The sequence below is a fragment of the Carassius auratus genome, chromosome 2, assembly GCF_003368295.1.
Source record: "Carassius auratus strain Wakin chromosome 2, ASM336829v1, whole genome shotgun sequence".
Lineage (NCBI taxonomy): Eukaryota > Metazoa > Chordata > Actinopteri > Cypriniformes > Cyprinidae > Carassius > Carassius auratus.
The window spans coordinates 10087262-10103205 of NC_039244.1; the positions used below are offsets into that span (position 1 = coordinate 10087262).

At 37.2% G+C, this 15944-nt stretch overlaps 1 protein-coding gene across 8 annotated transcripts in view; it reads left to right on the forward strand.

The window, feature by feature from the left end:
* LOC113115238 (E3 ubiquitin-protein ligase mib1) overlaps nt 1–15944 on the forward strand; it is a 66008-nt gene that overhangs the window by 3693 nt on the left and 46371 nt on the right. For all 8 annotated transcript variants that reach the window (XR_003293852.1, XR_003293853.1, XM_026282675.1 and 5 more), the window contains exons 4-9: nt 2869–2973; nt 5371–5437; nt 9176–9380; nt 9814–9997; nt 13462–13606; nt 14363–14496. Coding sequence is in view for 6 of the 8 variants with exons in the window: in XM_026282675.1 (XP_026138460.1) it covers nt 2869–2973; nt 5371–5437; nt 9176–9380; nt 9814–9997; nt 13462–13606; nt 14363–14496 (840 nt within the window). In the remaining 2 variants the exon portion in view is untranslated. The remainder of the gene's footprint in view (nt 1–2868; nt 2974–5370; nt 5438–9175; nt 9381–9813; nt 9998–13461; nt 13607–14362; nt 14497–15944) is intronic.

Below are 15944 nucleotides of genomic sequence, written 5' to 3' on the forward strand. Positions count from 1 at the left end.
TGAGATGGAATGTTTCTTTTTTTCTATTTTTTTTTTTTTTTTTTTACTGGAAACACTTAATGTGTAATAGTAAAGAAACTCAAAACATGACTTCAACTCAAATCGTTGCAGTGCTTGAAGTACTTAACAAAGATCATCACTGTATCAGCAACTCAACAGTTCCTGCCTTTAAATAAAGCAGAAGAACATCAGTGTTTGTGGCACATCCTTAAAGAGCCAGTAAGATGAAAATTCTAAGCTTCCTATCAATGTTTATAAGTCCTGTACAACAGGTTTAAATCCATCCAAGGTTAAAAAACATTGTCATTTTGTCAAAATATCATTTTAAAATTGCCTCAATTCTCAGAGATCCCCAAACGGTTCGCGCGAAGCTGTTCAAAAGATTCATTTTCCTTAAACCCCACCTTTCGGTAGCATATTGTGTTATGATTGGTCAACTGACATAGTCACTTTTGATTGGTTGTTCCGCACACAACTTCACTGTAAACAATGTGTTAGCATTTTTTTGGGGGTGAATTATGTCTTATTCCTCTCATCGCGAAGAAAACAGTAAAATAAAAAACTTGAACAGTCTCGCTGCTTTTTCTTCTGTGTGGGCGTATTCAAGCCGTGCGCTTTAGTTTGAATCTGAATAGCGCGTTCAGCACTGGGGCGTGGCCACATTAGATATAATGAAGGAAAATAAATAACGGACATTGCGTTGTTTTCATATGGATTACTTTATCACAGAATATTTTCGGCAGCACTTGTTTGGTTTTAAAGTAGACATGTCAAGCTTTCTATAGATATCTCTCTCATGTATCTTCGTTGAGTATTCACGGCGTTACACTTCATTTTAATGACGTGTTTGTAAATGAAGATCAGCGCAGACAGGCTGCAGACAGGACACATACTGATAAGACGCTCGGGAGAAAACAAACACATAACTTCATAATCATACTTACAGGTTGTGATTCGGAGATGCTTGTTGGTCCAAATAAAGTTGGTAATGAACCCTCTTTTATGGCCAAACGCTTTGAAAATCCCGCCTTGAACTCACCGAGATTAGAAAAGTAGTCATCAGAGTTCCGTTTCTCCCAAGACGGTGGGCGGAGATTATTATGCAAAGTGTTCCTAGTGACGTACATAGAGATGGACAACGACTCGTTTCAGCAATTCAGAGTTGACTCCTTACTTTAGAAGCCAATAAGTTTATAAATCTTGTACTTTTTGGTTTAATTACTTTGCACCTTGTTTACACTGATAGACCGCTACATCATACACTGTAATACAGGTAATTTTTGAATTCCCATCTGTATGGCTCTTTAACTGAAGCACAGGCTCTACTCCAGCACAATGGTGACCCACAGAACTACATTAAACTAACCGATTTCTTTCGTGCAAAAATAAGAGATGCGAAACGCGTGAATTCATGATTAAAAAGTGCATGACAATAAAATACACCTGCAGTATTTAAGGGTTAGATTGTGAGTTTTTAGGAAAAGAAACAGTGCCTAAAAATGATTGAATATGTGGAAATTTGTGACCAACCAGCAAACCAGAACAAAGCTGCGTTAATGTGGGTTATATGGGCTCGAACGGCATCCAAAATCATGGTCGCAATGTAACATTTTCCAGCTAACTAATTATCCCTTTAATAATCAAAGCTTTTGTAGCACACTTGTCAAAATCAGAACTTAGAATTTGTAAACAAATAATTGTTGGATTCAAAACCGCAATTAAAAGGTGTTGTGACAAACTGACAAAACCTTTTCCCAGAGCATTCAATGAATGTCTCTAAACAGTGATGCAACAACTATGAGCATCCTAGGAAAAGCCCTAGGACAATACGGGATGCTTTAAGGAAAATTGATAGCCTATACAAGTAATAGGCATAAAATAAAAATATATCTGACTTAAGATACCAGATTTAAAACAGAAGTTAGGCATGGCACTCCATAAACAAGTTCACGGAAAGGAAAGGGTGACAACGCACATTCTGTTTATTTGCTTTGTTTTACAAAAGCACAGATCTTCTGTTTTTATTGTGTGTGCAAAAATTATATAATTTTTTTTTTCTTTTTTATGATTCATTTGTTTGATTGCGCCGGCACCTCGTGCGCACACACCCCACATATTTTAGCAATTCAAACTTACATAACAGTCTGTTCATTATCAAAATAAAATAGTCAATCAAACATAAATGGAATGCAAATTGAAGCGGTTCACTTACTGCGCAGCACATCCATACGCCCCACAGTTAACGTTTGGGATCTTTTTTTTTTAATGCCATAATGTAAATTGAGAACATTTGCAATTTTGTTTTAAAATACAACAACGAAAACCAAAAAAAACATTTAAAGAGGCGGGTTCAGCAGTCTCCATGCCGGGATAGGAAACAGTCAATGAAGTAAAATGTAGGGAAGGGCGTTTTCCGCAAATATCACATTCGAATATTTGAGCTCACAAAAAAAAGAATATTCGAATATTCGTTTATTTAAATTAAGTTTAATAAGACAGACGTTATTTTTCAGCAATATTTATTGCTTATTATACACAATAAGCTTGAAAATTACGCTACATTGTGTTTTGTAGCTGAAAACCTTTAACAATGTGTGCAAACAAACAAAAAAGATTAAAAAGCAAAAAAAAAAAAGTGATTGGGCTATTGAACAGAACTTAGCCTACATTAGTTTCACATTAGCTTTATTGGGATGTCCACGGTCCTTAAACTCTTTTAAATATTGTTTTTGTAAGTTGAAATAATCAGACTGTAGAGTGCTTTAGTTATGTGACTTAGTGAAGGATGTTCACCAAGTCTGTGAATTTCTTGTCTTGTCTGTATCAGTTCTTCTCTTTGCCCTCCCTCACCATCCTTATATGTTTCAGGTGACAGAGATCCAGGACTGGAGTGCTGCCAGCCCCCACAGCGCAGCCTACGTCCTCTGGGACAACGGAGCCAAGAACCTCTACAGAGTGGGATTCGAGGGCATGGTAAGCCCCCCCCCCCCCCCCCCCCCCCCCCCCATCACTATGCACATAAACAAAAGACTGCAGTTAACCGGCATTTGTGTTGCTACCCACACCCCTACACATGCACTTTATAAGAGGCATGTGCAGGGCAGCCATTGTGAGGGGCAGCTGGATGAGCTATCTGCATGATAAAATAAATTGTTTCCCTTTCTGTCTCTTTAAAAGAGAGCGAGATTCAAAATGAAGACCAAAGGCAAGGAAAGCAGGGGGTGTTGTCTGCAGAAAGCGTGCCTCAGTTATTGAAGTTGATTGGCTGTTTGACATTCTGCGATGTCTGTATTTCAGCCAATCATTTCATGGTTGGGCAATGGCTTTTGTCTGTGATTGCAATATATCTGGAGGGTGTGCGCAGCCATCTGCCACTGGAATTATTAATTAGATTTGGATAAAGAGAAGGAAATGCAGACAACTATCAGTTTTGCTGTTTAGATGCATTAAGTGATTATATATATATATATATATATATATATATTAGAGCCCGACCGATATGGATTTTTGGGGGCCGATGCCGATATTAACTTGAAAAGAGCCGATTTATAAGCCGATATTTTGATTTTGAAAATAAACTGGATATTAGACCCATTTGCTATAAGCTGCACTTACATAACATTCAATGGCAAAATATCTGCCTGTTCTATGTATGTGGGCTGTATAAACCATTTTCCAGAAGGGATTTATGTAAAAAAAAGCCTTAGATTACGGTCTCAATCACTAAACAATTGCACATCAAAAGTATATATTTTTTAACGATCAAAAAACAGTCTGATTTTAAACATTTAACACTTTTACTTTCTTCCAGTTGAAGCTGATTTTAACAGTCTGTGTGTGTACTGTAAATAAATTATAATACTAAAGTTAAAGTTAAAGTATTTGCAGAAGTAGTCCCACACTTTTGCTGCTACATCATTCACCCTTTTCAGCCATCTGTAGGGCAGAAAGAGAGACATAGAAAGAATAAGCATGTGTATTAATAATATCACCATGTATCATTACTCATGTCATCATTAGAATTATAATAATAATAAACAGGGATCTCCTACATAGGCAAAAATGAGAAATATATATATATATTTTTTATTTGTCAAGCAATAGGTATTAACCTCCTTATATTTAACAATATTATTTCAACATTTTCCTGTTATGTCTGTAAAGCTGCTTTGAAACAATATGTAAGAAAAAAAAAGAAAAGAAAAAAGCGCTTGTTCAGCTCAGATTTATTTACATGTCCCCTCTGATTTAATCATTTCTGACGCACCTACTGTAGTTACTGTAACTACACTATATTTGCTCTCACAGACACATTCACAACGGACCCGTATATCTTCTTCTCTTCTCTTTGTGCAGTCTGAATCAAAATGGTTAACGTTAGTGCCATGAACACACCGCTGTCAATTTTGAGAAGAACCACCTTCAAACAAGTTAATAGCAAGCATTTAAGGGGCCTGCTAAAAAGGAAGCTATATTAGCGTTAGAGTAACGTAACCAGCCTGAATTCACCAAATTGTTCCCTGGGCCTGAGGGTAGCCTCTTCTTCCTTGCTTCTCTCTTAATTCTCATCAGCAGGACTAGCGCTATCGCTCGCTTCTTACAACGGGACAGATACATGTTTGCTGCTGACCGAAAAGAGGAACAACAGACTATGAAAGAGCTCCCGCTAAAAGTTTTTAAAACTCCGCCTATGCCATAGCGCAGAGCAGGGCAAATCGCGTTGTATCTGAAAGGCAACGCTAAACCCAGCGGCCAAGCGCTGTGCATACCGCGTCCTGTGTGAAAGGCCCATTACGCGGTCATTATGTGGGAAACACACCGCAATAGAATAAGCACTAAACGCTAACTTTATAGTTCGACCTCTTATTAACGTTCGCGCTCTTCCACTGATAAACATGGTATTAGCTTTGTGGCTAATCTAATATAGCAATGCATTAACGGCTGTAAGTGATGTTACAGAATATTTAGAAGTGATAATGATAGGACCGTTAACTAGAACTACCACACCGTTTTTATATACAGTGTATGAACTAAATCTACAATCATTTCACATGACGAAGGACAGACTCACCTGGGTGGCTTGGCTGATCGCTTTCTTCTTTGTGGATTTCTGGCGCTGTTGCAACTCTGGAGCTGCAGACCGCCCTCTGGTGGGCAAACTATGCAACACTCATAACATGAGTGAAGAATATGAGACTGTTTCTCATGTTTCATCGGCCGTTATAAACGCCGATGCCGATTTAAATGCAATTAGCTCATATCGGCCGATAATATCGGCCGGCCGATATATCGGTCGGGCTCTAATATATATATATATATATATATATATATTTTTTACAAATCTGTTATAATTGTCTTTTTCTTTTTTAGTCTGATTTGAAGTGTGTGCAAGATGCCAAAGGTGGCACTTTTTACAGAGACCACTGTCCAGTTTTGGGTAAGTTTTCCATGCTATACTAGTAGACTAATAATATTTTACATGAACATATTTGATTTATAGAAGGTGAAGTCCTCGACTGCATTTTAACAGAGTGTATTGAATAATATGCCTCCACTAGGTGTCAGCACTAGATGGTATACTCAGGCTGATCTTTAGACATACATGGCTACAATGACACATTCCTGTTTAAAAGCTCTTTTGGCCCCAATTCATAACTTGCTCTTTGCAACCCAAACCATTACAATAAGGTTCTATTCAGGTCCTACACAGAGTTCACTGCCCCATACTCAATGAGCAAGGGCTATCAGTTGAAGTTCACTTTACTCTACAAAAATGCATTACAATGCAGAAAAATGCATATAAAACACTATTGTTTTTGCCCTTATTTTTTATGAGCTAAACTCAAAATATCTAAGACTTTTTCTATGTACACACAAGGCCTATTTCTCTCAAATATTGTTCACAAATCCATCTAAATCTGTGTAAGTGAGCACTTCTCCTTTGCTGAGATGATCCATCCACTTCTCAGGTGTGGCATATCAAGATGCTGGTTAGACAGCGTGGTTATTGCACAGGTGTGCCTTAGGCTGGCCACAATAAAAGACCACTCTAAAATGTGCAGTTTTACCACACAATGCCACAGATGTCGCAAGTTTTGAGTGAGTGTGCAATTGGCATGCTGACTGTAGGAATGTCCACCAGAGCTGTTGCCCGTGAATTGAATGTTCATTTCTCTACCGTAAGCCGTTTTCAAAAGCGTTTCAGAGAATTTGGCAGTACATCCAACCGGCCTCACAATCAAATGCCAACATGTAACCACACCAGCCCAGGACCTCCACATCCAGCATCTTCACCTCCAAGATCGTCTGAGATCAGCCACCCAGACAGATGCTGCACAAACTATAAGTAACCATATTTGGAAGCTCATCTGCTGCTCGTCGTACTCATCAGGGTCTCCACCTGACTTCAGTCCGTCATCGTAACTGACTTGAGTGGGCACATGCACAGTTTCGATGGCGTCCGGCACTTTGGAGAGTGTTCTCTTCACGGATGAATCCTGGTTTTCACTGTACAGTGCAGATGGCAGACCAGCTTGTAAAGCATATCGCTTTGCTGATGTCAGCGTTGTGGATCGAGTGGCCTGTGGTGGTGGGTTTATGGTATGGGCATGCGTATACTGTATGAGATACTGTGACAAGATCCTAAGACCCATGTGCCATTCATCAAGGGCTGCACAATTAATCCAATTTCTAATCGCGATTACAATTATGGATGCCACAATTACATAATTGTTCAAAGCAGCGATTACAAAAATAAATAAACAATTAAAAATGCCCACTTGCATTATTCTGTGTGATTAAGAGGTGTTTGGAGCGTAATGTTTAATAAACTCAAACACACTGGATAAATGACATTTTGTCATTCAGCACAGAGTTCTCCAGTACAAATCAGGTCTCTTTATGTAGTTTAAAGCCAAATAAATCTGAGGTGTTATTCTCATCAACACCGATGTAGAAAGCACCATAAACAGTGCTACAACGATCCAGTTAGAAGACGTTTCGATCAAAAAATCATGTGTGTGTCTGTGTGTTTTATATATATATTTATAATGCATGTTTGCGATTTCCAATTCAGAAGAGCTCACACACAGCCTGTGTCTCTGAATGATTCTCATACTCGCTCATCACTGTCGCGTCTCACGGAGGAGCCATTTAAACCTGCCGCACACACGCAGCTTGTCTTGTAATGTTCGGTTATACTCACGCGCGGCTCCGTGCCACACGTCTCCACGATCGCATCTGCCAATATGGATGAGACTTTATGCACGCGTGCAACCTGACTGGCTCCGCTTTTAAAACAATTGTAAATTCAGTCTAACTGCTTTGCTAATTTCTCTTGGATGAAATGAAACATTCAGCACATTTTCCTCTAGTTCTTAAAAATCCCAAATACTTAAAAAATTTATAAATCAGCCTATAGTCCCTTTCACACTGCCATTCCAGCAAATACACGGGTAAAGTGTTCTGGCAATTGTTCCCGGGTCGCTAGATTTTGCAATTTCACACTGCCAGTGATAACCCAGGATATGTGCGTGCTTTCACACACAACCCGTAAAGATCCCGTAACGACACGTGACATCAGAGTGTAATGTATGAGTCGACAACGCTAGGCACGTTATACTTTCACTGAAGCAAGCGAACGATCTCTGCGTCAGCGCGGAAAGTGAGGAACAAACTGATCTCTTCTTCGTTACAGTTTGCACATATTTTTTCGTTGCGAACGTTGACCTTCCTTCAAATCAGCCGATAAAAGAGTTGTGCGATAACGCGCATCATCACTTCGACACGGCGTTAGATCTGGCTTTTGTTCACACAGCGCTCGTCCCGGGTCGAACCCAGCAATGTTACTAGGTCCCCGTCCCGGGTTCAATGACGGAATCAATCCTGGGACGTGGTTGCTTTCACACAGAAGACGACCCGGCAATGTTCCGGCAATATGCCGGGTCCGACGTGCAGTGTGAAAGGGGCTTATGTAACCTATGTAATACTTCAATAATTGACTATTATAAAGTAATACAGTTCTTTATTTACACAAAGTAAACAAATCTTTCCTTTGAAATTCAATAATTAAGTAAATTCTATAAAAGTAGTACTACAATTATAATATATTCCCTGCTAAAAAAATAAAAATGGAACCCCTCCCAAAACATAATATAAATTGTCATGGATGTAAGGGGTTATAATGGGATATTAGGCTTTAATGTAAGCTATAATGGTGTCTACTGGTGTTTGATGGATTCTATTGGTGGGATGAAATCTGTCAGATGGGAAACAATAGAAAAACTATTCCTATTCCTATGGGAATAATGCCCAAAATACACTACAAAAAGTTATTTTGTAACTGTTTTAATGGAAACCATAATAATTTCTGTGATTGTTTCTGTTGTTTTTTTCAGCAGGGTAACGATGCCCATACTGTGCTGCACACTATTGACAATATTAAGCTGAAATTAAATATTAGCAAAATTAAAATCGCAAATCAAATCGCAATCGCAATATCTGTCAAAAAAGTCACAATTACATATTTTCCCCAAATCACACAGCCCTATCACTAACATCGATTTAGACAGATTTGTGAACAATATTTGAGAAAAATAGGTGATTTGTGTACATGAGTGAGTTCGCCTCATGAAAAATGGGGGCAAAAACAAAAGTGTTGTTTATTTTTGTTCGTGTATATTTACAAGGTGCTTAAAGCCTTGTCAGTTTAAACATTTCAAGCAGTGTTAAACCAAGTGCAAGAAGCAAAAGAAAATTAAAATCGGTACTCGCACACAGCCGCTTTGTTTGTTCTTATTTTATTACTGACTGTTTAAATGTCAGTGAAAATGTTAGCTGGGCAAGTGAAATTTTGAACCACTGGCCTGATTATGGTCCTTAAACTCCCCAAAATAATACATAAGTCATTGAAAGTCCTGGAATTTTTTTGTATAATATCTGTGCAAGCCCTGTATTTATTAGCACATTTACAGGTGCATCAAATTGTGAAACTTGTGTATTAAATAAATTCAATGCGCACAGACTGAAGTAGTTTAAGTCTTTTGGTTCTTTTAATTGTGATGATTTTGGCTTACATTTAACAAAAACCCAGCAATTAGATTTTAACAAATTAGAGCAACTTAAAATAAGTCATTCTATTGCTCATCTCAGTTTTTTACGTTGTGACTCTCTGTAGGTGAGCAGAATGGAAACAGGAACCCAGGAGGCCTGCAGATTGGAGATTTGGTCAACATTGATTTGGACCTGGAGATCGTTCAGTCGCTGCAGCATGGTCACGGAGGCTGGACTGATGGCATGTTTGAAACACTCACAACCACAGGCACTGTGTGCGGCATTGATGAAGACCATGACATTGTTGTGCAGTATCCTAGTGGAAACAGGTCAGTCGCATTATACCTCTGAAAAGACTGTGTAAACCCTTATATATTGTCATAAATGTTTTCTTTTTGCCTTTGTTTTAGCACACAACAGATGCAAACTTCATAAATATGACACATCTTAATAAATACTAATTATTAATGTTGATACTTAAAATAAATTCTAATTTTGGATGTCTAAAATCCAAAATAAGCTGTTTCTGAAATAGTAAATCAGTGTAACAAGACCTAAAGTGACTACATAAGACCATAACATTCCCATTAGCCCTCTTATTTGCATGAATCTGCTTAAATAAAATCACAAAGTAAGCAGTGTAACTATATTAACCCTGTAAAGCCTGAGATTTGAAATAATAATCAGTAAAAATACAATCTGTTGTTGAAGGTCCATGACTTAACCTTTGAAATGAACACAAAGCCCTTTTGTGTGTTCCAGGTGGACATTTAACCCAGCGGTTCTCACAAAGGCAAACGTTGTACGTAGTGGAGAGGTGGCAGCTGGTGCTGAGGGAGGCAGCTCTCAGTTCATGGTGGGAGACTTGGTCCAGATCTGCTATGACATTGATCGCATCAAACTACTTCAGAGAGGACATGGAGAGTGGGCTGAAGCTATGCTGCCAGTGAGCATCACTTTCCTCATCCTTAAAGGGATAGTTCACCCAAAAAAGAAAATTGTTATTATTCACTTGCCCTTATGTTGTTCAATATTTTTAAGAGAAGTGATGTAGTTACACTTTATATTGATAGTCCATTTTAGACCGTGTACTAAATATAAGTAACTTTGCAACTACATGTCATCTAAGACCACATCCACATAAAGCCAGAGCTTTCCCCATCTAATCTTTTTTTTTTCTTCGTTCTTCATAAACACGGTGTCATATCAGGAAACCACTGAAACGGTCTCAAAACAATGTAGTATACATGCCAGACCAGTATGTGGATAATTCTGCCACAACGATGCATTAAAAATAGAGAAGACTTGGATCATGCACATAAACATTGCATGCTGTATACCAACATTTTTTCTTTAGTAATTTTAGATTTTCTTTAGTAAAGCTAACAGCCTCAATAGCTTCTGCTGCACAAACACTAGCCTGTACTCTGCCCTTGTTGCTGATATGTGACGTAGTTGTGTCTGACTAGGGCTGAGACGTGGGGTGATGACATCATCCTTTCACTAGATACATGGATTGGCTATACACATGAAAACACAGGGGTGTCCTTTTCAGATTTATCAACTCTGGGACCTGGTTTCAAAAAATAGCAGAAATGCTGATATAATACAACATTTTTATGTATACATCTACACGCGTCTTATTGTGGACGGGCTCTAACTACATTAGAGTAGTGTTAGGGCGGCATCAGTAGACTGTCTGTTGGGGGAAATCATCTAAATAGAGTGTAGGCAGATATTAAGCAGACATTACTAATACAGTGCATGCATAATTAATATTGTGTTAATATAATTAATAACTACTATTAATTTTGTGTTTAATAATTTATAAATGATATAGAATTGTTCATGTTCACTGTTCAAGTGAAAAATGCTTTATACTTATGCCTTATATGTGCATAATTAAGCAGGTTTTCTTTTACAGGTAAAATGAGCCAAATAAGATTTAACTCAGCCTGAAAATCCTGGAAAGTAAAAAAATATTAAATGCCCATGAGAAGGATGCAATACTAATGCAATACTAGAAATTGCAAAGTTAAGGCAATTTTGACAGATTAATGCAGTTAAACAGTTTGAAAAGTAATTAAATTATTCATTTTTCCTATAATTTATAACAAATTTTAAAAAGGTTTGCTGAATGGTTAAAATGTGCTACAAGTATAAAAAATAAAAAAAATTAAGAGGAAAGTCACATTTTAGAATTTAATTCGGAAATAGGCCTAACGGCGATGCAAAAGGTTAACAAACATATAATAAACACTGTAAACATAGCTAGGCTATTTTAGTTTTCCTCACCCCACAACAAATCCTTTCAATTAACAGTATTTAGAAAATAACCAGAATTAAAAATATAATCAAATGTTTCCATATTCGAAATGTATTTGAATGAACTTCACTTGCGTTCCAATATCCACATAAAACAAAATGTTTTGCATAACGTCACAGCGGTACAGTGATAACACTTATTGCTTAACAGATTTTACTACATATTTTATTTAATTTTTACTGCATAGTTTTTTTTTCCATATGTTTGACTGACTGTATTTTATTATGATAATGAAGAGACTACATTGTCAAGGTAGCAATGCTTAACTCTGTGCACGCATGCGACTCCGGCAAAATAATTTTATATTTTTTTTCCATTGAAAGAATCTACTCCTTTTAGTCCTAAAAATTATTGGAATTGAAATAAGGTTTGCCTTTATTTGTGTACATTCACAATAAAAACAAATCTTTGTGCTTTTGTAAAATAAGCCTTAATAAAATGCAGCTTTCTGCCGTCTGTTTCCTTTCGCACGGCACAAAAATGAACTGAAACTCTGCATACTAGGCTACTTTTTCTTTCATTTTCTTTGTAAGTAAAAATGTTTATTGTATAGGCCTATATATATATATATATATATATATGTAAATATGTATAGAGTGAGAGAGAGAGAAAGCCTAGCTTTATTATAATTTTCTCCGCTCGCAGAAACGCTGCAGGTGCGTGATGTGATATGACCATGTTAATCCCCATGTTTTGTTGTTTGCTGCTTTTTCTCATGTAAAACTAATCCTGGGGATACAAATGTTAGCATTTTTAATGGGTCACAGATACTTATCCTTTGTAATTGAATTAAATTCTAATTTAAAAGAATCTTTTCGGTTAATTGTTACCAATCGGTTAACAATCGTCGGTTGTCGTTTAGAAAAAAATGACTGAAATGGACATACCGAAATTTTATATCACTTATAAATTATTAAATACAAAATTAATAGTAGTTATTAAAATGAATGTGCTTTGGAATTGGTGAAATGTGCTTGGGAAAAAAATATGACCAGAATATCAACTTGCATAATAATTATGCACACATTGTACTCTAATGATTGGTAATTGACGTGTAGTTGTAAATTTGCTTATTCTCTAAGTGTCTTAAATGGACTGTCCAAATAGTGTTACCACGTATGTTTAAGCAGACCGAAAAATTAAGAGAGCGAGAGAAAGAGAGGGTTGAACAGGATCAGAAAATGTTGCAGAAATAAAAGCTGTTTCGCTCATATGAATACAATTCTGACACCAAGCACTAAGCCAGAGCTCTGAAATGTTATTTTATAGTAATGTGAAATGTATTTATCTAATCTAATAATTGCTTTTTTTTCCCCATTCTAAGACATCTGACTCTAGTGTGCACAAGAAAATCTAGACTAATCAACAGTTGTTTCAATATGTAGGGACTTCCAGAGCTCCATAGTAAAATGACTTACTACTTCTAAACGTGTTAAATTTCTAAATGTTTTGGCTGCACATAAAATGACCAATAAAAGCAGGCATTGATGATACCTCATCTTTGTAATAAAGACCCATTGTGTTTGAGTTTAAGAGGATGATGAGGATTCACTTGCAGTCACTGGCATCCTACTACCAATAGCACCGTTGTTTTATTTTATCTACAGTCTGTTTCAATCCGCTCTGCCTCCTAAAGCAGTGGATGAGATGTTAAGAGTGGCGTTAAGCCTGTGTGATTGGTTTATATTTCTTGGATCTCCCTCTTTTTGTTGTCCTCACTGGACAAACTTAACAGAATTCCAGTAGCTTCAGTTATGGGCAATATAGATGAGATATGGTCCTCCAAGCCTTAGAGCCTTTGGGTATTCTCTTTTTAAATGTGCCAATCTCAATTTTAAAAGCCAGACCTTACACTTATTGATTTTGCTCCTCCGACCACCACATCTCTCTCTCTCTTTCTCTCCACAGTACTTAGGATGTTGCTCTCACAGGGGTGTTTGTACCTGTGTGTGTAATACACAGTTTGCACACAAACTTGTCTAACATTCCATCCGTTGCAGTGCTTGGAAGGAAAGGAAAGTGGGTTAAATGAAATAGAACTCATTTTAGACCAGTCACACACTTCTATGTTTTCTCTTGTGCAGACCCTTGGAAAGGTGGGAAGAGTGCAACAGATTTACTCTGACAGTGACCTCAAAGTGGAAGTGTGTGGGACATCCTGGACATACAATCCAGCCGCTGTCACTAAAGTGGCTCCTGCTGGATCTGCTGTTACTAATGCCTCTGGAGGTAATGTACACATACATACACAAACACTACTTATCAAAAGTCTTTGATTCTAAAAGCTTTTTGGTATAAAGGCTTATGCTTAAATGCTTTGTTAAAATAAATTAATTAGAGAGTATAGTAAAGGATCAGCTTACATGGAAATTCCTTCAGTACTGTTTAAAAAGCATCACAGAAAGCACATGGGTTATTATTTTGCCATGCACACCATTTGTGCTATTTTGCAGTTTGGTGACTTCTAAAATATGAAAAATTGTGATATTAAAGCTTGAGCAGGTGCGTCTAAACGGGTGCGTTTCTCAAAAGCAACTATGGTTGCAAGTTCTGTCCTTATCAGTAGAGTTGAATGGAATTGCGTCCATAGTTAGCTAACAATACTTTTCGGAAATGCGGCTTAAGAGTGTTAGTGTACTGTACATGGACATGTTACTCTCACACATCTTTCAATTATTCTATTTTAATTAGGGCTGCAAATTATTGAGAAAAAAAACAACATGGTGATTTTTTTTTTATATTTTCTGCCATATATTTTGCAATGTGAAAAAATGCAAGACTTGAAGCAGCAGACTTCTAAAAGAATTAAGTCTAATTTTAAAATGATTTAGGGTGATTTTGTAGAGGAGCGCCCCTGCTCTGCCTTTTATTCTATTTCTGTACATAATGCAACCACAGACATGCAGCAGTCCATTTCTCATCAGTCATTGTGTACTCTGTGTGACACTATAGCAGTGTTGACCGAGAGTTCTTCTATGCCTGCAGAGCGCCTGTCTCAGCTCCTCAAGAAGCTTTTTGAGACTCAGGAGTCTGGAGACATTAATGAAGAGCTGGTGAAGGCCGCAGCTAATGGCGACCTAGCCAAAGTAGAGGACATCCTGAAGAGGCCTGATGTGGACGTAAGAGTTCTCTCATTACACACACTGTACCAAATTAACACAATCACAAAAAGCTCAGCAGATTAATAGAATCTGAATACTAATTCTACTCAAGTTCTACACATCCCCTGCATGTTTGTTTAATAATCTGGTTAATGTTGATTTGCTGTTACTAAGAATTGAACTGTCACCATCAATGGATATTTGGGCTATTGTTCATTTGCTGTCAATATGAGTGAGATATTCTCCATTTAATACAATTTGCCAAATTAAAAAATGTGTGTTGCGTGGCAAGGAAACAATAATGTGAATGCTCTAAAATAACGGTCGCCTTAAAAAACAGACTCTGGGGGGACAAGTTAGAATATTTAAAACTTACTTGTGAAATGCTTAAGACAGTACAAGTCAGAATGAAGAAATCTGCAAGTAGTACTTTGATCAAGCAGCATACTTGTTCTAATTTGTAGCAAGATCACTTTGAACTGCTGCACCTTTTGGTTCCAACTGGAATCTCACAGATCAGATCAAATGCACAATCAAAGAATGATGGCTGCTTTTATATGTATGAGACTTCCTTTGCTCTTTTTTTTTTAAAACTCCTGTGAGCCTGAAACTCACAGTTAGGGGTGTCCAATATCACGATTTTTGATGGGGGATGATTAAAATGTCTCCACTATTTGCTCAATATACTGTACATGGCATACATTCTTTTCAAATGTTAACTCAGCAGTAGAGTTACACTCACGGGACACTGCACTTATTCGCGATCACAAAAGTACATTATTTGCATGTGCTTTTAATCCTTGCCGGTTAAACATTTCATTCAAACATTTCGTTCTGACGTGGGCTTTTTCTGAATATGTAAACCAGCAGTGTGTACATTAAAAAAAGGCCATTAAACAGCACCTGATTACTGGGCTAAGTTGTTTTTGCATCTGATTGAGCCAATACTGTCAAAAACACACGGTTTACATATAATTGCAGTTGATTGTCTAAATTGAAAGTAAAAGTTGGGAGATAAACGTAATTTCTTTCTTGTGCTGAACACAAAAGATGATATTTTGAAGAATGTGGGTAACCAAATATTTGCTGGTCCCCATTGCCTTTGATAGTAGGGAAAAAAATACTATTGAAGTCACTGGGGCCCCCACATTCTTTAAAATAACTTTTATGCTCAACGGAAGAAACACATTCAGGTTTAAAAACAACTTGAGAGTGAGTACCGGTAAATATGATATCAGATGTTTTAAATGAGACTGAACAAAGCAATCATGCAATTTTACTTGAAGGAAGTAGATGCCTTCTCCTGTCAGTCTTCTGCTAAAACAGTTGTTTTATGTGTATTGATCATAGACTGTTTAAAACATGGACGTTGTGAGGACCATAGGTTTCCGAAGAGCGATTTTAAAGCTAAAATGGTGTCTGAGGGGTCTCAAAGTATTATAAGTTAATAAATCAATTTGGAGAAA